At 37.8% G+C, this 26,228-nt stretch overlaps 1 protein-coding gene across 1 annotated transcript in view; it reads left to right on the top strand.

The window, feature by feature from the left end:
- LOC100770874 (ATP-binding cassette sub-family A member 3-like) overlaps positions 1-26,228 on the top strand; it is a 113,621-nt gene that overhangs the window by 43,082 nt on the left and 44,311 nt on the right. The window contains exons 14-22 of the mRNA XM_027410318.2: positions 365-575; positions 5,221-5,371; positions 8,309-8,407; positions 9,294-9,456; positions 11,263-11,560; positions 14,093-14,345; positions 14,483-14,687; positions 18,690-18,912; positions 23,630-23,785. Of these exons, the coding sequence (XP_027266119.1) occupies positions 365-575; positions 5,221-5,371; positions 8,309-8,407; positions 9,294-9,456; positions 11,263-11,560; positions 14,093-14,345; positions 14,483-14,687; positions 18,690-18,912; positions 23,630-23,785 (1,759 nt within the window). The remainder of the gene's footprint in view (positions 1-364; positions 576-5,220; positions 5,372-8,308; positions 8,408-9,293; positions 9,457-11,262; positions 11,561-14,092; positions 14,346-14,482; positions 14,688-18,689; positions 18,913-23,629; positions 23,786-26,228) is intronic.

The following is a 26,228-nucleotide window of genomic DNA, read 5'->3' as shown; positions in this document are numbered from 1 at the left end:
CCCTGCCTCCAAAGATAAGATATAGAATGATTGAGGAAGACATAGGACTTCAATTTCTGATATCCACACATGTATGCATACATAGTAAGAAATAAAACGTAAAATGGGTCTTTATTCCTCCAGATGCAAACACAAAAGCTGGCATAAATCCAACTCTCCAAAATTGTAAGGAGAGGGGCTTCCGTTTATTAATGTAGCTGACATAATGTGGTCATAGGTGTGACAGCTAATGATTTAGCAGTTATTCATAGGATGAGATAGAGTCTGTATCTTTGCTTAAATATGTCTTCCATGTATAGTAGGTTATCCCACATGCAGCAAGCATGAAGTAAATAGAGCCATGATTACTTATTCTTGTCTCTAGGTGGTAATACTTGATGAGCCAACGTCTGGCATGGATCCAGTCTCAAGGAGGACCACCTGGGACCTACTTCAGCAATATAAAGAGAACCGTACCATCCTGCTGACCACACACCACATGGATGAAGCTGATGTGCTGGGTGATCGCATTGCCATCATGGTCTCGGGGACCCTGCAGTGCTGTGGCTCTTCATTTTTCCTGAAGAAATTATATGGTCTTTCTATTTGATTCTTTGAATATTGTTCTGTAATAATATTCTTTTAGTTAGGCATGGTGGCATGTGCCTGTAACTGTAGTGCTTGGTAGGCTGAAGAAGTAGGAATGATGAGTTGCAAGCTCTACATAGTGAGACCTTGTCTCAAGAAACATTATTTCAACATTGTTTTCATTCTTTTTTGTCTTCTCTATACAGACCTTTCTATATTCTATTGCATAAGATACAAAGTGTTTTGGTCCTTATTTCTGGTTATAATTTAGACATAACCTATCTATTCATTTTTTTCTATTTTGACCTAATAAGCATATTCTGAATTGAAAGATGCTCCTTATTGACCCAATGAATGTAATCATCATATTATTTCTTACACATGGTTGTTAACAACTAATAATTTGTCATAGGGACACAGATGTAATATATTGATCAGTGGATACTTATAGGGAAAAAAGTCAATGACCACACTGATATCTGACATTGTTTTCTCGTTTAAACATTGGTATCAAATCCCCACTATTGAGTTAAATTTTTTCTAGTTTAGTTTTACAAGCTATTCCTAAAATGTGGCAGCTGATCAATCATAACTTACTGGGCAAGACGTAAATGTAAAGTAGGATAAAATAGCCTTGACTTTAGTGAGTATACAGTCTGTTTGGTTCGTAAGACTAAATTATTTCCAGGTCTAGTGATACAGGACTGTAATTCTAGCAATTCAAGAGGCTGACGCAGGAGGATTGTGAGTTGAAGGACTACCTGGGCTACAGAATGAATTCCAATCAAGCTTTGGCAATTTAGGGGAAATGTTGTCTCCAAAAATATAGAGGGCCTGGGAAGATGGTTCGGTGGAAGCTTAAAGATCCAAGTTAGTATCTCCAGCAATGATGTAAAAAGCAGGGCATGGTGGTCTGTACCTGTAACTGCAGTCATGGAAGGGCAGAGACAAGAGGATCATGTAACTTTCCTGACCAGCCAATCTAGCCAAATTGGGAACTTTAGGTTCTGTGAGAGAACCTCTTTCAAAAAAATAAAATATTAAGACCCAACTGAGGAAAAACCTGCAACATCTCCAAATGTGAACACACAAACACCCTTCCCTCCACACAGACAGCCAACTCCACACAGCCCACAAATAAATAAGTACAATTTGAAAAGTAAAAAGAGTATTGGAGGTATAGCTCAGTGGTAGAGCACTTGCTTGTCAAAGCATGAGACCCCATGTTTGATCCTCAGCACTACAAAACAAAACATAAAATGACAAAGTAAAAAGAGGGAGTAGAATGCTTGCCTAACATGCATAAACCCTATGTTAACCCTTAGTGCTGCAAAACAAAGACATTTTATATATATATATATATATATATATATATATATATATATATTAATACAAACCATTTGCTATATATTTTAGAATAATTGGTCTCAAACTAGTAAGAAATACTAGTTAGTAAGAAATTGGAAGATACAAACTTGGAAGACACAGATCAATGAGTGTAGGTAATGATGACTTCATTACAGTATTTGAATTCATTCAACTCACATTTGCCATTTCTCCCATAGGTGAGTTGTTAGATCTCACTCTTCATATACATTATTTAATATTATATGCAGATCTCTCCCTTCTTATGGGTAAGAAATCTGAGGCTCATATTTCAGTAATGAGAAATCCAGAAAGTAATTGGAAGAAACTTGGGCCTGGGTGCATCTGACACCAAAGCCAGTGCTTTTCTGAAATTAATGGTGACTCGTCACCTTCCAGGGAGATAGACCACCTCTTCTTTTCCCTCCTCCAAAAAGGAATGTGGGTTTTAATAGTAAATTTTCTGAATGTCACAAGTAGGGTAAATAATATTGTTGAAGGCCTTTGCACTTTTTTCTTCAGTAAATTGAAACTGACATTCTTACAGGAGGTCAACTGGACACACACAACTAGTGCCTGAATATATTAACTATTGATTGGGTTTTCAGTTTAAAAAGATGCTTAAAGGAGCAATAAGGGCTGGGAACATGCTTAGTGAGTGAAGTGTCATGACTGAGTTTGGGTCCCATGTAATGGCTAATACAGGGTGGGCATGGTGGCCTGCCTCTAATCCCAGCTCCAGGGAGACCAAGACTTGGAATCCCCAGAGCAAGATGCCTAGCTAAAACAGCCAGGTCTTTGAGCTCTGGGATCAAGTAAGAGACCCTGCTTCAATATGTAAGGAGGATAGTGCTCAAGGAGGACATCCAGTGTCAACATCTGTCCCATAGCCACACACATGGACATATACACACATACACATGTACTTGCACACCGAAGAGCACACATACATTCATGCACACATTATATATATACACACACACACAAAAGAGCAATGGAAAAGTAGGTTTTTAAGATAGTAAGTAAATACATAATAAAAGTATGAAGGCAGGCTGGGTAGTGGTGGCACACGCCTTTAATCCCAGCACGCAGGAGGCAGGTGGATCTCTGTGAGTTTGAGACCAGCCTGGTCTATCTTGTTCCAAGACAGCCTCCAAAGGCACAGAGAAACCCTGTCTCGTAAAACTAAAAAAAAAAAAAAAAAAAAAAAAAAAAGATAACGTCTAACGTCTATCACTGACCTGAGCTCTCCAAGCAGGCAAATTGCTGTCAGGGGTGTCTAAGAGACACCCAAAACAACACAGACCATTGCTACTGCTCCTGGATGCCTCCTGGATTTTGAAGTAAATAATCTATATTTAATACAATCATTGATAGAATTGGGTTTCCAGCTGCCACCTTCCTTTGATTTTGTGCCTGTGCTCTTTAAGTACTCTATGTTCACTGGTGCTTTCTATCCTAATATTTTTGTTTCTTTCATTCTTTTATCACTATTGCTCATTTGCTTGTTAACTTAATGGTGTCTAACTCGAGAAGAGTGAGTGATTAGTGACTGGCCACAGCATCTCTTGTATCACTTCTGCTTAGTATCCAAAATTTGCCTTTTGTCCTCATAATCAGGGACAGCTATGTAAGAGACATTTCTGCTGGACTCTAATGGTTGTTTTTGATTGTGGATAATTCTCTGTACTTAAAAAATACAGAATATGCCCTAACACCCACCTCATTCTTCCAGACATTTCCCCTTCCAGACATTTGCCTCCTCAGCCATCCTTTCCTCATCCTGTCTCCAAATTTAACGACTTCACTGACATCTTTTTTCTTTTGGGGTGGGGTGGGGGTTGGTTTTTCAAGACAGGGTTTCTCTGCAGCTTTGGAACTTATCCTGGAACTTGTTCTGTAGACCAGGCTGGCCCAAACTCAGAGATCTATTTGCCTGCCTCTGCCTCCCAAGTGCTTGGGATTAAAGGCATGTGCCACCACCACCCAGAGTGACATCATTTTTTTAACTGACCAAATTCAGCTACATTTCTTCACAGAGATATAGGCCTCTAGGATTTTTAGATCCTTGGACTAGCTCAAACCATCCTTGGGATCTAAATCATGCCTGGTTTATAATAAGTCTTCAATAAATATGTATTGAACCATCAAATAATGTTTATCTTTGTTCTCTCAGCTACCAGTTAACCATTTTAGACAGAAAGAAGAATACTCACAGAGAACACCTTCTGTAGTTATCTGATTTATAACTTAGATTGCTACTGCTTGACTCTGGTCTCTGTTGGCAGTAGGTGATAGCTACTGTAGTACATTCCCTAAGAGTTGGGGATTGTAGCTCTGTGGAAGATCACTTGCCTCACATGCTCATAGTCATGGGTTCAGTCCCATACATCACACACACACACACACACACACACACACACACACACACACACACACGGGGGGGTAGGGGTGGGGGGTGGGGGTGGGGACTGGGAGGAGGAGCCTGTAGAGTCAAGCACATGCCTGGCTGTGACCAGGCTGCCTGTGGCCAGCTCCATTCCCAGCACAGCTCTGGCAGAAAGTTCTTCAATATCATCATTAACAACTCATTGATCCAATTACTCTCCTTTCTGTTCCACTTCAGAAATATAATCTCTCGTTCCCCGGGAGAATACATCTCCTTGGTGTAAGTTACTTATAGCACAGGATGCACACTACACCTTATTCTCTACATGTAACCAGAAAATCAGAGTGAACTACTACCTGCCATTTGCAGAAGTCAATGGTCAAAGACACAACTCAAATCTTTTAAACCTTGCTTTATTCAGAGAATGATCATTTGAAAAGAAGAAGATTGGTTAAATAGCCTCAAAAATCTAATATCTTGTCTCAAGCTGGCAGATTACAGAGAGGAGGTGGCCTGGGGAACAAAGGCAGTCCATCCTGAGATGCTAGGAGACTCACTTGTTGATGTCCATGCTTCTCAATTACCAGCCCTGCCCCATATGTGGGTTCTGCACTTCTTGAAATGCTGAGTCAAGTTGTTTTCTTCTGGTTCCACCAGGGGCATCAGAGTTTTGTAATGGAGGATCACTCAGAATAAGCTAAACATTAACAGTGCTTCGTGCTAAGTTCTTTCCAACATGGGCAACTGTTTGATGATGTAGCATTCATGTGTGTCTTCATATCATAGAACAAGAAATGCCTTGCCTTATGCAGTTAACAGACATGAATTGTGGAGATTAAGCATGCTTTAGCAGAGAATATTCAATGGCTTCATTTGACCTTCTAAATGGAAATTTTCAGGTGTGGGATATCACCTAGTTATGGTGAAGACTCCTGAATGTGATGTTGAAAAAATCTCCCAGCTGATTAGGGATCACATACCAACTGCAGAGATGGAGATGAATGTTGCAGCTGAATTGTCATTTATCCTGCCGAAGGAGTACACACACAGGTAAAGACCCAGAAATGCTGCACAGTGCCCACTGGGTCATCAGAAACTACCATGACCTTTCCAGGCTTCCTCGGGATTGGCTAATAGATCCTTGCCATTTGCCTTTTGAGATATACTAGTAAGAGCATTTGCTTTATAAGATTTCACTAATTTTACAGGAGGATGGATGCCACAAAAGGTAGCATCCATAGATCTTCATGTCCAAGCATTGAAACCTGGGATTAATTAATGATAAGATAGGGCACTATATTGATATATTTTTTCTTCTTGATGAGTAGAGACAAGTGAATTTATTTTGTTCTCTAAGAGGGTTTTTAATGTTTTCTCTTGATTTTAGTATAATATATAATGTATAAAGTACATTGTGATGCCTTGATAAATGCTTATGTTACAGAATGATCAAATAATAACTGCATTACCTCATATACTTAGTTTTATAGAAAAGACATCTGAAAGTATAAAATTCATCAGATTTATAGCCACCATTCTGTGCTAGGGATCAGTGAAGATTACTGATCCTATTTAACTAGGCATTTATAATTTTGATCAACAGCCACATCCCTGCCTCCACCCCGGCAAGGCTCTGATGCCTTCATTTGCTTTCTACTTCTGTGAGTTCAGAGTTTTAGATTCCCTTTATACATGAAATCATGTGCTATTTGCTTTCATGTGACTGTGTTTTTTAACTGAAGATATTGTCTTCTAATTATATGTGCATTGACACAGATAATGACTCTGTTTTTCCTTATCTTTAAAGGCCATATAGTAGTGCTGCACTGTGCACTTACACAATGTAATGTCATTTTTAAAAACTATGTTGCTCCTATAACTCAGACACTGTGAGTTATACTGTAATGAACAAAGGAAGGGGTGCTGATCTCAGTTCACTTAGCTATATAATCAGAAGTTTAGTTTTCTGGCAACTTCAATAGGAGCACTGCTGTGCTAATTACAGCACTTCCAAGGACACACAAATAAGAGGACCTTCACTCTCTAACTTCTCCAGAATGTACTTTTTTATCCCTTTTAAAAGCTGTTCTAACAGGTCTGATATTTGCTGTGTTTTTAATTTTTATTTCCTTGGGGTTTTTGTGTTTATGTTAAAAACTTGTAAATCGTCCTTTGAAAAATGTCTATTTATGAATTTCTCCATTTTGACTGGATTGTTTGTTTCCTTGATATTGAGTTCCTTCTATTTCAAATATTAGCCCCTACAAAATCTATAGTTTGCAAATATTTATCCCCAAATGTGAGCTGTCTCTTTATACTAGCATTTAGGAAGTTTTTTAGCTTGAAGTAACCCCTCTTTTTTTCTTTATAAGTAATCTCATTGACTGTGCTTTTTGAATTTTATCTAAGAAGAAATATTTGTTCAGATCAACATCATGGAGGCTCGACTGTGCTTTCTTGTGGTTGTTTTCCAGTTTTAACATTTAATTTCATCCAATTGGGTATGATTTTTGTTTTGTGAAATCAGGCCTTAGTATGTAGCCCTGGTTGGCATTGTAGGCTGATTTTTTTCACATATAATATAGAGTGAGGTTCAGTTTAATTCTCTTGCATGTGAGTAACTTTCTCAATGTCTTTGTGGAGCACTGTTAGCATCGACTGTCAACTGTGTGGGTTTGCTCCAGTGCTCCCTACTCTGTTACATTGTTCAGTGTCTGTCTTGGTGACTGCAGTTTTCTGTTAGATTTTTAGAGTTATGTGATGTGATGTGTCCAGCTGAGTCCTCTGCTCAGGTTCTTTTCAGTATTTAAAATCTTTATGTTTCTCTGAGAAGTTTTGAGTAGTTTTTCTATTTCTGTGAGAAAATCCAGAAAATGATAATAATAAAAACGATGATTGTAATTTTTGTGGGTTTTTTTCTGATTTTTTTCCATTTTTGAATTTGCCGTTTATATATATATATATATATATATATATATGTTTATATATATGTTTATATATATGTATATATATTCTTTCTTACTTAGCATTCATTGTATTTTATTTTGAAATCACTTATTATGTAAAAACTAGAATAATGTTGATAATAAACACACACATACACAGACACAGAGAGAGAATATAACAAAGGCTTTTCATTGCATGAATGAATAAATTGAAGGGTTTAAAAATTCCTCATATCTCTCCACAGAAAAACCAGTTCTAACTGCTGGATTTCTAGGACAACCTGAAGCTACACAGTGCATATGTTAGCATGTACATGTGCATACTTGTTACCACCTTGGAAAACACATTAGAATAATATATAAACCTTGCCCTTGCCTCTGATCATGAGAGAATGGGGTTTGTAGCCAACTTTAATTTAAAATATAAGTAACTTCAGCCAGAGGTTTCCATAATGGATTTTGTGTCTCATGGCCATGCCAGTCCTTAGAAAGAGTGAAGGCTCTCAAGAATGGAGGATTCCCTGGAATGAATGGGTGTTAAAGAATGAGTTTCTACGACATTTCAGAGCACCTAGTCTTGCACCAGCACCCACATGTACTCAAGATGGCTCGAGACTCCCCTGGTTTCGGGAGGGGCAATTTCTACCCAGTTCCTAACGTCTAGGATGTTTTTTCCTTTTTCTGCTTTGGGTGTCTTATACTTATTATTAAATTATAAATATTTGTCCTGTTTGCTTTAGTGTATCACAGAAGCTATGGCATGTAGTAAGTGAATTAAATCTTAACTAGCAGGGGAAGCAGAAAGTCAGTATATACAGAAAGGTAAGCAACTTGGTGGTGTAACTTCCCTCTGATGCTGCTCATTCATGATTTATCAGGAACATGGAAACCATAAATACCAGGATCATTTCAGTGATGCATTAACTGCCCTCTTTACACAGCTGAGGGAAATCAGCCCAGAACAGGTGTGTGTGTGTGTGTGTGTGTGTGTGTGTGTGTGTGTGTGTGTGTGTGTGTACAAATACTGTCTGTTATCTTTTAGGTTTGCAGAACTTTTCACAGACCTAGAAGAAAGACAAGAAGAGCTGGGCATCATTGGCTTTGGTGTCTCCATGACTACCATTGATGAAGTTTTCTTCAAGTGAGTACCCGTGCTCTGCCCCTGTTGTGTCAGGTGACATCATCTGCTCTCTGTGATTCCCAGTGCTGTGTCTTTGGAGTAGTCTTTGTTCTCCCAACTCTTCTTGTTCATCATGTCACATGGAGGCAGCTTCTAAAGCACCATTTTCCCCAGAAGCCCTTAATATATTCTTATACTGTGGTTTCTGTTATTCCATGTAGCATTTCTTCTTTATAATGCGTGCTAATGCATGCACACACACACTTCTCACATAGAAATCATGAACTAATTAGAGAGAAAATTAACCATGTTTGCATTTGCTTTGTAAAGTAATCCATACATTTATTTGACTAAAAATTTAGAAAAACAAATATATTAGACTTACATAGAATTAGAAATATAAAAATAAAGTTGCAATTATCACTATAATTTTGTAAAATGTAGAACATTTAGTAACTATTGCCCTAGAAACAAGGAATACATTGTTTTGGAACTTTGTTCATGTTTAAATTATTTTGTGCCTCTGGGCTGGGGCTGTAGATTGGTGGACAAGTGCTCTTCTGGCATACACAAAGCCTTGCATTCAATCTAGAGTACCAGAAATTTGGGGATGCTGGGGTTTAGACCCCCAGGCCTCAGGAATACTGGGAAATTGCTTGATCATTGAGATGCAATATTTCCCCACACTTACACCCAAAGCATGTTTCCCATCATTAATGTTAGCATTCTGTATAACACTCATTTAAAAAAAAAAAACTCTCTACAAAGGACAAAAGTTAGGGAACTACTATTGTAGTTAATGTTATTTCTTAATAGCATACGTACATACATACATACATACATACATACATACATACATACATACATACACACACATACACTAACAAGTGTGTGTATGTGTTTGTAGGGTCGGTAATCCACCAGACTTGAAGTTGAGTACTGAGACTATCGAGTCAGCTTCCTCAGGGGACCAAAGCAGGAATGAAGATATCCAGAATATTAATGTGCCCAGAAATTTTGATAGACCAGATTACCTAAGAGGACTCTTTAATTCTTCATTCAATACTGGGGTGAGCTCCTTCACCTAGAATATAATTCTGGTATGTTTGGAAGGAATAACAAATGACATTTCACTTTGTTAGCTTAATTCAGAAGAGTTGTGGGGCCCTTAGAGCAAGCCCATCCACACAGGGAAAATTTTATAAAGAAATCCACTTAACTGTCTAACTCAGTTGTGAAATAGTGAAGGTAAAAACATGTTTGTTTTAATTGTTATTGCATTTATTTACTCATTATGTGGGGTGTGTGTACACATGTGTACATGTGCATGTAGAGTCCATTCTCTCCTTCCTCCATGTGGGTTCTGGGGATGGAACTCAAGTCTGCAGGTTTTGCAGTATGCACCTTTAGCCACTAAGCCATCTTGCCAGCCCAGATTTCCTTTCACAGTTAATATTCCTCAAAGGACTTACTTTAGTTTTCAGAACAGTTAGTCCACTCAAAGCTGGGGAAGAGTGCTGGCACAGATGATGACAAACACTGCTTTCACACACAGACAATATTTCACTCTAGGTGTTGCTAAGGCACATGGGGCTGTTGCCTCATTGTCTAACGTGTGTTTTATTGCTGCCCTGATTTATCTTCCTTAAAACTGTTTGCAAGTGTGTACAGCAAAGAATCTTAAGACCATGGATGTATTTCTTAGAAACACTTCTTATGTTTTTCCCCATGGGATTTGGGAGCTTGTGAAATAGGGTATCATATACAATGAGTGTCTAGAATTTTGAGTTAAAATTATAATCCCTGTTGTCATGTAATGGATGGCTGTCTTTGGTCAAGCTGAGTTAATGTGGAAGAGGCTGTTTCAGGAGTGGAATATAGGCAAGTGTGCACTGTGCAACATCTGACATGAGATGCCATACCGTGCCACCTCCTCTCCCGGACATGGATAAACTGTGGGCATTTCTAGTGCTCTCTTGTTTTTCCTCATCTTTTGAGGGTGAGGTAAGAGCTTTCAGGTCAGTCTAGAGAACCTGATCCCTGGGTTAAAATACTCTTTGTTTTCTCAATCTAGAAATATATGTAAGAACCAGTCTCCTAAAAGCAGAAGTCGCCTTCTTCCTGTTAGGACCGTGATGGAAGAGACAGTTTCTCCCTCCACATTTTACCTTATTTCTAGGCAAAAATAGCACCAATGTTATCCTTTTATCAGAACATATTGATTGATTAGGGATATTTTCTGACTCTGAATTATGGGATGTCTAAAATACAATAATTGTATTTTAAAATTTCAATATACTTAATATGTTCTCCTCTGACTCTCAGGCACCTTTTTTAAAAAAAGAAGTATGTATCTAAAGCAAAGTATTTAACTGAAAAGCAAACCCATACTCAGCTACAGATTGCTCCCAAAGTTTGAAAAATAGACAAAATTGTATGTTTATGTACATTTTCAAATTAATCATGGGGATTGCTTTGAATTTAGAGATTAAATGAAAATATACTGGGTACATTGCAATCTTAAGCAAAATTCTCTGTTTCCTGGTGCTCTGCAAGCCTGTAAGCCCGATATTAAAAGCTGTCCATAGAAACTTGATACAAAATGTAACGTTGAAAGATGGTGTTTAATGTAAAAGAATGGGTGTGGTGTTCTGCAAAGAGGCACTATGAACACACTAATGACTCCCATCTGGGGACTCTCACAATAATCAAGTTAGGTGCCAAGTTGTAATGCCTTCAGAGAACACAGAGTACCTGGTCTACCAGCTGCTCTCTTCCTTCTGCACATCTGTCATCACACAACTAAAGACATGTATACTATTGATTTCCACCAAGGTCTGTGACCACTGTAATGCTGCCCCCCCTCTCTCTTGTAGTGGGCTCTTTACATCCAGCAGTTCAGAGCCATGCTCATCAAAAGGGCAATGTACTCTTGGCGCAACTGGAAACAGCTATTGTTGCAGTTGCTGACACTTCTGGGTCTCATGTATCTTCTGACAGAAGGCATAAGCTTCCCAACACCAGAAATGCCTGCCAGGGTGATGGACCTGAAGCAGTACGGTGAGACCATAGTGCCTTTCTCAATTTCTGGAGATCCTCATTTGACCCAGAGTCTCACCAAAAATCTTGAGATCATATTAAAGGCTAAAAAACAAAAACTCCATGAAGTGCAAGGTAAGTGTATTACAAACAGATAAAGAAGACCTGCTTATCTAATTTGAAAGACAGTCTTTTTTAAAAAAATCTGGTAAAGTATTGATGTTTTATTGATACTTTTCCATTTAACTTTTAGTTGTTATATAACATTTTTATTTAAATTCTTTAATTACTACTCATATTTACATATCCATCCCCCACATTCCCTCGCCCTTACATCCTCCCATGTTCCCCACCAACCTCCCTCAACCCATCCCCAAACTCTTCCCCAGGGATAGTGAGGCCCTCCACCAGGGACCTTCAACGTCTGTCATATCGTTTGGGAGAGGACCTAGACCCTCTTTGCTGTATCTGGACTGCAATAGTATCTCTCCATAGGGAAGGGGCTCCCAAAGGCCATTTGTGCTCTAAGGTTAAAGACTGGCTCCACTGTTAGAGTTGCCAGAGACTTAGCCTCCTCGCTGGCACCTGCATTCAGAGAGCTTGGTTCGGTCCGATGCTGTTTCCGCAGGGTTAGGACTAGGGTCTCCATGCTCTCATTCGGTCAGGTCAGCTGTTTCGGGGGGTTTCTGCAGCAGCGTCTTGGCTTCTTTGCTCATCCTTCCTCCCTCTCCACAATTGGATTCCAGGGGTATGGTTCAGTGCTTAGCTGTGGGTGCCTGTTTCTGCTTCGAACAGCTACTGGATGAAGGCTCTAGGAATGGTAACCAAGGTAGACACCAATCTCATTATAGAAGAAGGGCATCAATGGCATTTTCTCCACCACTGCTTGGATTCTTAGTTGGGGTCATCCCTGTGGATCCCCTAACATTTACCCTGTGCCAGACATCTCTCCATACCTGTATTGTCTCCCTCTATCAAGGCATCTCCTTTCTTGCCCTCCTCTATTCCTCCCCTCTCTCAGGCCCCTTGTTCTCTTCCTCTGTCCCTTTCTTCCCTTCCTGCCTCCTTCCTCTCCACCCATGCCCCTTGATTCCACTTTGTTCAGGGGTTCTCATCCCTCTCCATTTCTTCTAGGTACTATTCAATCTTCTCTTGGGGTCCTCCTTGTTTCCTAGCTCCTCTGGCAGTGTAGATTATAGACTGGTAATCCTTTGTTCTATGTCTAAAAATCATATATGAGTGTGTACATACCATGTGTATCTTTTTGTGACTGGGTTACCTCGCTCAGGATGGTTTCTTCTAGTTCCATCCATTTGCCTGCGAATTTCAAGATTCCATTTTTTTTTCTGCCAAGTAGTACTCCATTGTATAAATGTACCAGATTTTCTCTATCCAGTCTTCAGTTGAAGGGTTGCTTCCATGTTCTGGCTATTACAAATAATGCTGCTATGAACATAGTTTAACATATGTCCTTATTGTATGAATATGCATTCTTTGGGTATATGCCCAAGAGAGGAATTGCTGGATCTTGAGGTAGACTGATTCCCATTTTCCTGAGAAACTGCCATATACTGAGTTCCAAAGTGGTCTTACAAGTTTGCACTCCCACCAGCAATGGAGTAGTGTTCCTCTTTCTCCACATCCTCTCCAGAATAGACTGTCATTGGAGTTATTGATTTTAGCCATACTGATAGGAGTAAGATGGTATCTCAGAGTTTTATAAGAAAGTGAACAGAGAAAATCAAGAGGTTTTACTAGTTTTACAAGTCTGATGTAAATATGAAGCTTACTTGTAGGAATTTATCATTTTAGAGCTGAGATTTTTATTTTGTTCCTGTTTGGGCATATTTGTAATTCTTAGTTTGTGTCTTTTTGGATTCATGGAATCTCTGAAAGTTCTTACAAATTTATGGCTTTTTAACTTTTTGCTGTAATTCTTACCACACTGGTCTGGCATGCTTTATCTTTCTACAAGGATGGGACAGAAAGGGTAATAAAAATTGTCGAAGTTAACTCTCTGATTTTTTTCTTCTTAAATATTCACAATTCCAAGTAACTCTGTTTCTTCATGTAGACTTATTTTATGTTTTTGTTTAGCCTTCATATTCTCTGAGGAAAAGTTTTGATTTTCTATGAGGTGATTTGTAAAAGCTAGAAGTAGCAGTTCTTACAAACATTTTCATGTAGAAATGGAAAGGTTTGAGAGTGAGAAAGAAATTTGAGAGTGTTAGTTTCAGTAGCCTATATGTTTTTTAGTGAAATTAAGCTAAAAAGTATAAAATTTATGTGACTGAGTGATGGATTCTCGGGGTGAATGACTGAGGTGTAATGAGGTTGCTGTGAAGTGCCCAATAAGTAAACTATTAGGTTATTTCTCTTTAAAACATATGGTCACCAGGTGTGACACACACCTTTAATCCCAGCACTAGGGAGGCAGATCCAGGCAGATCTCTGTGAGTTCAAGGCCGGCCTGGTCTACAGAGAGAGTTCCAGCACATCCAGGGCTACTCAGAGGAATCCTGTCTCAAAAAAACAAACAAACAAACCAAACTAACAAAAAACCCAAGCCCCCACAAAACAAAATGAAAAAAAACGAACCCCCCCATACCATGTAGTCAGTGATCTTTATTGCAGCTGGTCTATGACCACTATTGCTCCTCCTTCCAGGTGATGTGCAGAGCTACTTGGTGACAAAGAAAGAATGCATTTATTCATGCATCATTGCATTTTCCCTTCATGTTACTAGAGACAAGAAGACATTTACCTTTTGGTTCAACAATGAGGCATACCATTCATCATCATTATCCTTGTCAGTTTTAGACAATATTATTTTTATGTCTCTCTCTGGCGCTGATGCTACCATTACTGTTTCCAACAAGCCCCAGCCTCGACAAGTCATTGAGAACAAATATAAGAAAAGGTATGTGTTTTTGTTAACCTGGGATAGTTTAAATTGATCCTTTTCTTCCTGTCTCACTATGTTTGTAATAAAGTGCTATTGTTAGCAATTAGTATTTTCATTATATCATTGTGTGTTCTTTATTTATTCTTTTGTAGACACATACAAGGATTTGAGATTGTCCTTAACTTACTCTTTGGGATGAGTATTTTCACCAGTGGCTTTTGCCTTATGACAGTGGCTGAGAGAGTTAGTAAAGCAAAGCACATCCAGTTTGTGAGTGGAGTCTACACCTTTAATTTTTGGCTCTCTGCTTTGCTGTGGGATCTCACCATTCATTTTGTTGCCTGTGCCCTATTGCTGGTAAGTATTGTGTGTATTGTCTTGAGGGCTGCCTCTCATACACCATAGATGTTTTCTACTTGTCTGACATTTACTAAAATAGAAATCTCCCCAGAAATTGTAAAAATGGCTTGACTAATCAATCAAGTCAAAGAATCTATTGTGGAATATTTCTCAAAGTAAAAAGAAAATCTTTCTCTTGCATTTTTTTAAAGGAAACAGCTAACTCCTGACATATTTGGCCACCAATGTGGACTCCCTTCGAAGCTCTTTTCTGTATGGAAGGATGTGTTGAAAACAGACTAGTTGTATACTAACAAACACTACATATATTTTCCTCTTCCTAGTGCTTCCCCGTTTCCCAATGTGTTGTAATTCTCTGTTATATATACTCAGATTTTGGTGGTTTTCTCTAGAAATTGTTAAATTATGCCATGAACCATTGAAATTGTGTGTGTGTGTGTGTGTGTGTGTGTGTGTGTGTGTGTGTGTGTGTGTGTGTGTGTATACACTCACATATGTGTAAACCTTTTGCTTTGAAGGCCACATTTAATAGAATAGATACCACATAGATGCTGATCTATGTGTCCCTCTTAGGGTCCTCCTTGTTACCAAACCCTGAATTGTACTCATCATTTCATTTAGTCATATATTTGTGTTTTCTTACATATTTTTCAGAAATTTATTGCTATTTTCTTTAAGATTATTGGGATGTTTGCTCTTGTCTTCTTTAAACTCCTGGAATCTTTGGAGTTTATGATTGTCTTTTAACTTCTGTATCCTGGGATTCATATAGATAATTTTCATTGAAGAACATTTCTATTGGATTGGTGGATTTGGAGGAGATGTAATGTCTTGGCCTTTCATACTATTTGTGTTTTTTCAGTGAGACCTGAGTATGTAGACTTGTATGTCTGATGTGAGATTCTAAGATGCCTCAAACTGATCTGACATACAGGCTAAATGGCCAAGGAAAGGCCTTAGGGTAGCATAGGTAGGTGAGGTTTCAGAAACTCATTGACTGGATAGACTAGGCATATGTGGGATATGGTGGAAGTAGTCTTGGGTCCTGTGGAGTCACCAGACTAGACTGGTGCAGGGGATTTGTAAGCATGACCAAGGCTTGGGGTTGAGAATGACAGGACTGATAGGACTGAATATCTAAGATGTGCAACCTGGGCTAGGTATGAATATTAGAGAGGATGTAGGTAGTGGAGGGTTCAGGGAACTTAACATGCTGAATATCTAAGTATGGGATGTGCATCCTGAGCAAGGCCTGGAGGTTAGATGTGGAAATGGACAGGTGGGCTGAATCAGAATAGGCTAGTGCAAAGAATGTAAGGCCAGGGCCAGCCTGTGGGCCGGGACCTGAACATGTGTGACTGATCAGACTTCAGTCCTCATATTTAAAATATCACTCATAAGTAGTATAATCTTGGCATTAATTTGTTTTGCAGACTGACAAACTTAACCTTAGAACTAGAGTAAATAAGTATTGACATAGTTGGGTTTATATCATCATATTGTCGTGTTTTATGTTCCTCTTATTTTTATTCTGTTCCCTACTCAGGATGTGTTAAATCTTACTTTCATATCCATCCTGAAGATGAATATGCATATGTGATTAACTTCTATTTGAGTTATTGCTGTTCCGTATCCCTAATAGTTCCCAGACCTTAGAACCTTAGTATATCAGTCAAGCCCCTTCAATGTCTTGCTATACTGTGATCAAGCATTTTAATTTCTCGTGTCCATTTTCCTTAAGAGATTGCCTCTGGATGTTTAGTCAGGATTCACTTGGATTTGATACCTCATCTTCTCACATTCCTTAGCTCCATAAACACATGCAATGTTTCTTCTCTCTTGATCACCCACATATCTTTCACTACTATATTGTCTCTGTCATTGAACATTTCTTTGCATGGCTTCCCTGGGTGGCTCCTCCATTTTATCAACCTTGTTTTATGCTGTGTCTACTCACTTGCTCAGTTTTGCTTGTGTTCTTTGAGTATAAAATGTCTGGGTTTTTTGAAATGTAAATTATCTGGTGAAATTCTTTGCTTATCAGCAGATTCTCTGTTTCTATTATTATCTCTGTAAATTTACACATTATAGCTGTGCCTACTCTGAAGAAGTGAATACAGCATGCATTGGTCAAATGTGTGGTCTGCACAGCACTCAATCCTTTATCAGTTGTTTGTGTTGGTCCATTCTTCTAGCTATTTTTGAAATATATAACAAAAATATCATTCACAATAGTAACCACCTCTCCACTTTTTTATTTAAGCATATTTATTAACTAAGTAGCTATATCAAATGCATATGTTTTAAGTTTATTATGGGAAACCTTATATCTGGAGCACTTTGAGGCAGGTATATGTTTCTAGTTTTACACTTTTCTCCCAGACTTTGACCATTTGATCTTTTGATATCCCTTCTAATTGTTTATTGAGTCATACAATTACAACAGAATCATCATGATTTTAGTGTCCTCCAGAGTCTTAAGCAATTCCTCTGGTAGCTGATGACACATGAGGTAATCTCTCTCATCCTGTCAGAAATTGTGCTGACAGAGAGGTGTTACAGTCACTGTGATCCTTAGTCTTGACAAAAGCTGCCCATTTTTCCTTCCCCAGGAAGTATCTTGAATAACTTCCCTCAGATTCTCTTATTTTCCCACTAACTCCTCATAATGTCTACTTCATAAAACATTTTTAAGGAATGAAATCTGGGATTATTTCTTTCACGCTTTAGTTGACTAGGAAGTAATTGAAAAGTTAATTAAATAATCTACCCTATTCATAGAAATTTCGATGTTTAAAACCTAGCAAACCCCAAACCTTAAAGTAGGAAATATGAATAGTCTTACTCACTCTGAAATTTGAGAATTCCCTCCCCCCCCCACAAAAGCTGACAATAAGGAATTAAGAAACAAATAGTACATTGGGATCTGTAACTACAACTTTTATGAAAGGAAAACTCCAAGATGAATTGTTTTATTTACAAAATCTATTTAATGCTTAGGGAACAAATACTATCTATCAATTGTAAGCCAGCATCTCCAGGAGACTGATGAAAATCATTCTAAATTAATTTTTGAAGAAGGTTAACATTGATTTATAGAACCTTATAATGATAAGGAAAACTATGCTAACATAATTAATATAACCAACATAAGACTAGCATTATTATTCATAGTGGTGAATGTATTAAATGTATTAATGTATCATACTATGGTATAATGCCTTAGTATTACAACATAAAATTGTGATCCTTTATTGTTACACCTTAACAAAAGGAAGCCAATAGAAAGAGAGAAAGAAATAAAGGAAGTTTTTTCTGTGAAATGAACTAATTTGTAAAAACAGAGTTATCAGGAGTTAAAGAAAAAAATTCCTGTCTACCCTTTCATCCACTCTTCCTAGGCCTCCATTCAGAAAGGGGCAGGCCTCCCATTTTGGCATATCAAGTTGAGGCAGGGCCAAGCTCCTCCTCCTGTATAAAGGCTTGGGAAGGCATCCCAGCATGAGGAATAGGGTCCCAAAAGCCAGCTCATGCACCAGGGACAGGTCCTAATCTCACTAATTGATAGTAAGGGGCCCATAAACAGACCAAGCTACACATCTGTCATACATATGCAGGGGGCCTAGGTCAGTCCCATGTAGGCTCCCTAGCTGTTGGTCCAAAGTCTGTGAGCTCCCACTGCTCAGGTAAGCTGTCTCTATGGATTTCTCCATCATGATCTTGACCCCTTTGGTTTGTACAATCCTTCCTCCCTCTCTTCAGCTGGACTCCTGGAGCTAGGCCCAGTAGTTGGCTGTGGATAAGAAAATAGGGGCAAGTTTTTAACATTATCAGCTCAGTCCTTACTTCCAGCAGCTTCTTGCCTCCTTGTGAATCAAAAAAAAAAAAAATGATGAGCCTCTACCTAAACTCACTGCAAGCTTGCAGCAACATGAAACTCAGCAACATAGAAAATAGCTAATATATATCATTTGTTTTGTGTTTTGGTGTCCATCTCAGCTGGTGTTCCTAATCACTGATATACATGTATTGTTGGAGAAATACCATTTCCTGGACACGATGTTCATCCTCATGCTGTTTGGATGGTCTATCATCCCCTTCATCTACCTGCTAAGCTTCTGGTACAACAATAGCACCAGTGCCTATATCAAGATTTTTGTCTTAAACCAATGTTTAGGGTTTATGAGTGTAATTGTGGATGCAGTGGTACATATCATACCAGGTAAGGGATTCACAAAGTTTCTTCCTTCCAGGGGCTTCTTATAAATAAAGAAAAATGACTTTGAGGAAAGCAGTACTACAAATTTCTCTTGTTCTGGGTTTCTGTCCCTAAATATTATAACACTATATTGAGCCACTAATATCATAAAGCAATGACTTTTAAGACCTTGTTCTCTCGGGTTTCCTTCTTTGATCACAACATTCAAGGACAATAGACTGTAGTGGTGATGAACACAAATAGGAATACTTGAGAATAAAAAATGTTGCCACTCCTTGACCAAAGCACAGTGTAAACATTAATGTTTTATTTATAAATATGTGTTGCAGAAACTAGGAGAAAGAGGCTTCTAACAAACACCCTCAACATCAAGTCTTGTCCTCCCACTAGATATTTGGTTATCTGAGACTATAATATTTATGATGTAACTTTTCAAGGAGTGCCACTAAAGCCAGATAAAAGAAATTGTTCTCTAATTTGTAGACATTATTCTTCAGTATTATTCCCAAATCAATCACTGTGCTATCAATTCTCTATATTATTTCTTATTTCTGCTATAACAAATTGCCACTAATGTATAATTTGTATTGATTTAAATAACCTCCCTGGAGTAAACACAACTACATATTACATATCCCATAAATCTGCCTGAAATTTTGGAATCAGGTGTTGAAGACTTGAGTCAAGAGTGACTGATTTGAGATGGGTAAGAGGATCTGTGATAAGAGGATCATAGCTGCTGCTTATAATTTCATTTTTACAAGTTTGCTAAACAGTAGCTTTAGAAAAAAGAACTATTTGTGTAACTTGCAAAGTAGTAAGAATACAAAATGCTCTTCAGTCACCATAAAGTCAGTATCTGGATGCACAGAGCCTCTTACATTTTTGCCTAAAATGAGTTTATCCAGCAGTAATTCTGAGAAGATGCAGGGTTATCTTCTCTCATGAATCTTTAGAGACTTTCAGAAGTTCTACATGGAAATAAAAGAACCAATCAAGGTGCAGAGAATGACTTCATAATGCTCAATCCTAAACAGGATATTTGTATCACATTCCCTTCTCCTAAGGCTCAGGGATCATGCCAGAAGAGTGGACAGAAAGATTGTAAGAGCCAGAGGCCATGGATGACTTCAAGAAAACTGCTTTCTGTCTGGACACATCAGGGCAATTTCACAACAGTTGATATTGCATATACAAGAGCTGGGCAAACTTCAACTAGATAAAATTCCATATGTTGGCAGTTGATGGGGGTACCAGGAGAGGAAGAGTCCATTTTCTTTAAGGGTATGGCCCCTAGTGAATTAATGGTCTTCTAATGAAGGCCATACATCTAAGAGTATATAGGCAGCACAAACTGCTTTACTGGTTAAAAGTGGTGTGTGTGTGTGTGTGTGTGTGTGTGAGAGAGAGAGAGAGAGAGAGAGAGAGAGAGAGAGAGAGAGAGAGAGAGAGAGAGAAATGAGAAAGAAGAGTCTTGGGAATATCTAAATGATTTCATGGAACAATTTGTTAGAAACTGTATTTACCTTTTTCTACTTTGAAAACTCTACCATAAAATGAGGGTAATTAATAAAAAGTACTGGGAATATTTAGCTACCAAATTTATTTATTAAAAAAGTAGCTGCATATTGAGCACCAAACGACTATCTTCTCCTCACAAAATCATCAAGAAAATGCAACAGAAACCACCATAACTGACTCTGGCTGAACTCTAGAAAGTGTCAAATATTTATTGGAAATAAATGACTACTGGATCAATATAGAAGTAATGCTAAACAATAGGAAAGATTAATGCCTGACCTCTTTGTCAACTTGGTGGCATAAAGTTGTGAAGGAGTTCATGCTACCAGTGTGAAACTCAATTTTTGACTATAGATGAATTGGAGCAGGATTTCTTCACACATTTGTGTGTTGGTCTGTTCTGCCCCGACCAGGGGTTGCTCAGAGAACTGTCTCTCTGCTTCACTTTGCTCACAACCCATCTGTTGTGAGAAACTGTATATGACTCAGTAGGATTGTAGATGATGAAATGACTCTTCAATGTTTGGAAGATGACATTACAGTTAAGATAGAAAGCAGATTGGCCAAGGGCAAGAACAACAGCAAACCCCCCCCAACATGGAAATTAGAGCATTCGAAAACATTCATGGATATGATGTAATTTCTGACACATAGACCTTTTAAAGCTATGGAAGTAGATTAGGAAACATTTTGGAAGAGTGAGGGGTCAGTGGGGGTGGGGAAAGGGAAGTGCATGCATGACCAAAGTACATTATATACATGTATGAAATATGGTAATTAATATGATCATATATAGAAAGAAAAATCACAATTAGGAAACATTTTGAAAGAGTGAGGGACCGGTGGGAGTAGGGAAAGGGAAGTGTGTCCATGACCAAAGTAATATGTAATATTACTCATTATTATTACTCAATATTCATATATATATGAATATTACTTAATATTCATATATATGTATATGAAATGTGGTAATTAATATGATCGTATATAGAGAGAAAAATCACAAGGAATCCATAGGAAAGTGACTGTAGCTAAGGAAAGTTCAGTGAAATTCCAAGCTGAAAGATTAACACACAAGCCTCAGGTTATTTCTTTATATCTGCAATGAGCAATCTAAAATGAGCTTAAAGAAATTTAATTTATCATAGGATCTAAAGAAAATATTGCAGAAAACTTTAAGAAGGCAAAAGACTATGTACTAAAGATTGCACAACATCACTGAAAATAGAGCAAGTGTAAAGGTGCAGTTTAAAGTTCCTATGTATCAACAATGCTAATATTCCAACCAAACTGACAGATACACTTAAGCACAGACCCTAGAAAGATTCTGACAGCATTGATTTCCACAGAAATAAGCATGCTTCAGACTCCTGTGGAATTTCAGTGGAACAAAGGAGGACCTCTCAGAGGCTCTGTCACCAAATTTATTGTGAATGTACAGCGCTTAAAGTGGTATGATATTGATGTAATAACAAATGTATAGATTGTGTGTGGATAATATAGTGAATGCATCAATAATTCCAAGACATAAAAGATCCCTCACATATAGGGCCTTTTGATTTGCAACAAGACTCCAAAATCATCCAATGGAATAAGAGAGTCTTTGATAAATTGTGCCAAGAAAAGTGAGTGTATACATACAGAAGAGTGAAGTGAGCCTTGTGTTACACCATTGACAAAAGTGAGCTCAGTGATCTATATTTCAGAGACAAAACATAAAGCTAGGGAAGAAGTCAGGACTAGAGCTCTCTGAACTTGGCAAAGGATTCTTAGATGTGACACCAAAAGTACGGGCTGTGAAAGAAAAAGTAAGTGAATTGACCATCACCAAAATGAAACACTTTGTGCATCAAATGACATATGGAAAAAAGGACAGCAAACCATATTAGAGCAAATATCTCCAGTGTACATATTTGACAGTGATCAATCATAATCTAGTCTATAGAAAATACAATGATCTTTTACCCACCAACAACGAAAGAGACAGATATCTCCCAGTAAAATGTTTAAAGGGTTTTAAACATTTCCCATGAAAGATACATAAATGTCAACTACATGAGAAGATATTCAGCAGCACTAGACATTAAAAATGAAATTTAAATCTACAATGGAATGTCAAAGGGTGGCACAAATTCTTCATATGATTCATGGGAAGACCTCTAGTGGATCCCTGATCTTGGCAAGTGCAGGGTGGAGAATCTTGTATAGAAGATCTAGCAAGAAGGCTATACCGCTATGATTGGTACATGGTGTGATTTGTTGGCATTCTGCTCTTACTGGTCAATACTTGGCCCCAGAAAGTGGCATGCTTGCTGGGGGATAAATAATTTAATACATATGCCTTCACATTGCATTTTTATCCATTTTCATCTTGCCCTATACCCCATTATGTCAGCTTCCAGCACCGTATCTCCCAAGGAGTCACTTTACTCTTTAACACAACAGAATAAAGTGCCATAGTGAAACCTATCCTTTTGTATAATTAATATGCATTTTGCCACAATACTTTATTTTTTATTTCCAGCAATCTGAACTTGTTCTTTAAGTCCAAAAGTATGAATTCAGAATGTTAAACCTTCAGTGTGTTTCCTGTGTCCTTGCACACACACTTACTAGTTGTTTTGCTCTGTTACTTTTTATAGAACCTCAGGTTTAAATGTGTCCCTTTAAAGATACATTCCTTCAACTGATTAATCACTTCTTATCCATTCTTTAACACTGACTCTTAAACAAAATTTCCTTTATTTAGTTAAGTAATTTTTGAGACAGGTAGTGTTGTAGTGCAGGTTGGCCTATAACTCTCACTGTGTAGCTCAAGCTGCTCTCAAACTCTTGATCCTCCCGCCTTGGCTCCTGAGTTCTAGGATTACAAGTACATGCCACCATGCCTGATGTAACTTTACTTTATGAATCATGCAGGAAATGAAGTACAAGAAGTAATGCCCATTGCTCTTCTGTTCTCTCAGATGACAGATTATACACACACCAACTTTTCTTAAAGGATTTTCCCAAGTTGTAATCATCGAAATAAATTGTGTTCTAGGACATCAAGGGTAGACTTGATAATAGCAAGAAATTAGAATTCTTTGAAAATAGTACTATGCCTTGTAGTTTTCTCATTTTAATATGGTCAACCTGAGATAGTCTCCAAAGAGTTCACTTTACATAAAGCATGCTAATGTTATCTTTTAAATCACAGACATTAGGAACAGTACTAAGAACCTCATACTTAACTCAATGCTGCTGTTACCCGTTTATAACCTTGGGATGAGCATCAACAAATACTATAACATCCACGAGTTGAGAAAAGCGTGTTCTTCTCCAAACTTTGTTGTGTTTAAAGATTGCCATGACAGTAAGTATCTGAGGTTCTGTGAGATTCACGTGAGTCAAGAATAATAATTTTACATGTGAATAACTTTCAGTATCACTGTGCATTTCTGCAACAACTCGTTATGCATTGCCACCCTCTATTTGAGAGAATACCCTGTGCTTTGTCACAAACACATCATTAGCTAAGATTCCAAAATGTGTATGCATTTCCTCTGGGAGAAGGGTCTCCATAGAGAGAAGGTGGTTACATTCTTCAATGAATTTACATTGGTGTCAGGCTGCTTCCTCTACACACTAGTATTTGAAGGAAAGGTGCCAAATCAATGTCTAACATGGGGCTGAGCATACGAAAGACACAAATATTTGTGAGTAATTAAAGGGTGGAAGGAGTTATTTCAGTGGTGAGAGAAAGGATACAACTTCAATGAAGAGGTAATGATCAGCATTCCAACTTCAGAGACATATAATGAGGAGGCTACATGCCTGTTATACACTACAAAGCACTTTCACAATGCTGGGTAAATGGGAAGTTGTAAGGCAAGTGCATCTGGGAAATAAGAGTCAGACTCTAGATGTTACAGTAAATATGAGTTTGTGGGATGGGAGAAAATAGGAGCAATTGTATCCCAAATTCCACTCATGCCAAGAAAGTTCCAAGGATGGAGCCAGAGGGGAAGCAAAAGAAGAGTGGGATGTGGTGATATGTTGTTTATGATTTATTAAAGCTTGCCTGAGGGTACAGAAAGCAAAGCTGGCCACAAGCCATAGATGTCAGAGAGTGGTAATACATACCTTTAATCCCAGAAGCCATACATACTTGCTAGCCATAGGGCTAGGTGGTGGTAGCACATACCTTTAATCCCAGAACTCAGAAGTCAGAATTATATGCTATTCTCAAGGTACTAATGGATTATAAAGAATCTCTCACCATAGTTACTGATTCACAATATGTAGAAAGAGTTGTTTTGCATATTGAAACCACTGTATTTATACCAGATAATACAGAATTGACTTCAGTATTTATTCAGTTTCAAGACAATCAGGAATAGGAATCATGCCATATATATAATAAACATCTGATCCCATATGGGTATGCCAGGGCCTCTAGCACAAGATAATGATGAAATTGATCATTGATCATTGTATCACTATTGATAGGAAATGTCCTAACAGCCTCAGAATTTCATTTAAAAAAACAAGCAAAGGTTTGAAAAAAAGATTTTTCTATCACTTGGTAACAAGCCAAAGATATTGTAAGGAAATGTCCTACTTGTTCTTTGTACAAACAAACTCCACCACCTGAAGGAAGTAACTCGAAGGGTACTCAAAAGAATGAAATCTAGCAGATGGATGTGTTCCATTTTGTGGAAATTGGAAAAGTAAAATATGTACACCATACCATTGATACCTATTCGGGTTTTCAATGGGCAATTGCTTTGAGATTGGAAAAGGCTGATTCAGTAATTATACATTTGCTAGAAGTTATGGCCATCATGGGTAAACCTGCATAAATAAAGACAGATAATGCTCCAGCATATGTCTCTAAGAAAATGAAACAGTTTTTATTATAATATAAAGCATATTACAGGTATACAACACAATTTTACAGGGCAGGCAGTTATAGAAAGATCAAATCGAACTCTAAAGGATATACTAAATAAACAGAAAGGGCTGGTAAAGAACATTAGAAATAAATTGCATAGTGCTTTATTAACTTTGAATCTTCTGAATGCTAATGACAAAGGACATTGGATAATTGAAGAAAACTATGGAATTAATTCAGCTGGTCTACTTCAAAGATGTGTTGATCTCCGAATGGAAACAAGGACATGTGTTATGTTTGGGAAGAGATTTTTCCTTGGTTTTCACAAGTGAATATAAGCTATGGATACCATCAAAATTGATAAAGATTTGATTTGAACAAGACGCCTAATTAGAAGAGATGATAGTTCATCAAGCAGCATGGCTGTTTAATCTGAACTAACCTATAAAACTAACAAATGTTTTTCATTTGATCAGATATAACTTTCCAAAAGATAGCCCCCAAAATTTAGGGCTGGAGAAGGATTTTATTTTTGTCATTTTAGGAGAATAAAGGTATCTAGGTAAGGAATCCGGAGACCACTGAACAAAAAAGACATCTGAAGAAAAAGAATAAATCATCCAGAAAAATTGTCCCAAGAAAGAGTAAATTGGCCTATTGGTATACCACATTTACAACAAGATAAAATTTCATAAATCTTCCCAAACATTTGTTTCTGCTTTTCTCTATAGACATATACTGCAAATGGCCTTTTTGTAGTCCAATTAAAGATTAAAGCTGGCTTTGGAGTTGGAGGTGGCTCTCTCCTTCTCTAAACACAAGCATGCTTGTTAAAGAAAAATAAAAAAACTCTGTCTCATGTCAGAAGAGCTATCTGATACGGAACAGAAGAAAAACAAATATGAATGACTATTTTATGGCC

Source organism: Cricetulus griseus, chromosome 3 (assembly GCF_003668045.3).
Source record: "Cricetulus griseus strain 17A/GY chromosome 3, alternate assembly CriGri-PICRH-1.0, whole genome shotgun sequence".
Lineage (NCBI taxonomy): Eukaryota > Metazoa > Chordata > Mammalia > Rodentia > Cricetidae > Cricetulus > Cricetulus griseus.
The sequence above is the reverse complement of the archived record's forward strand: the minus strand, read 5'-3'. Positions and strand labels throughout refer to the sequence as shown.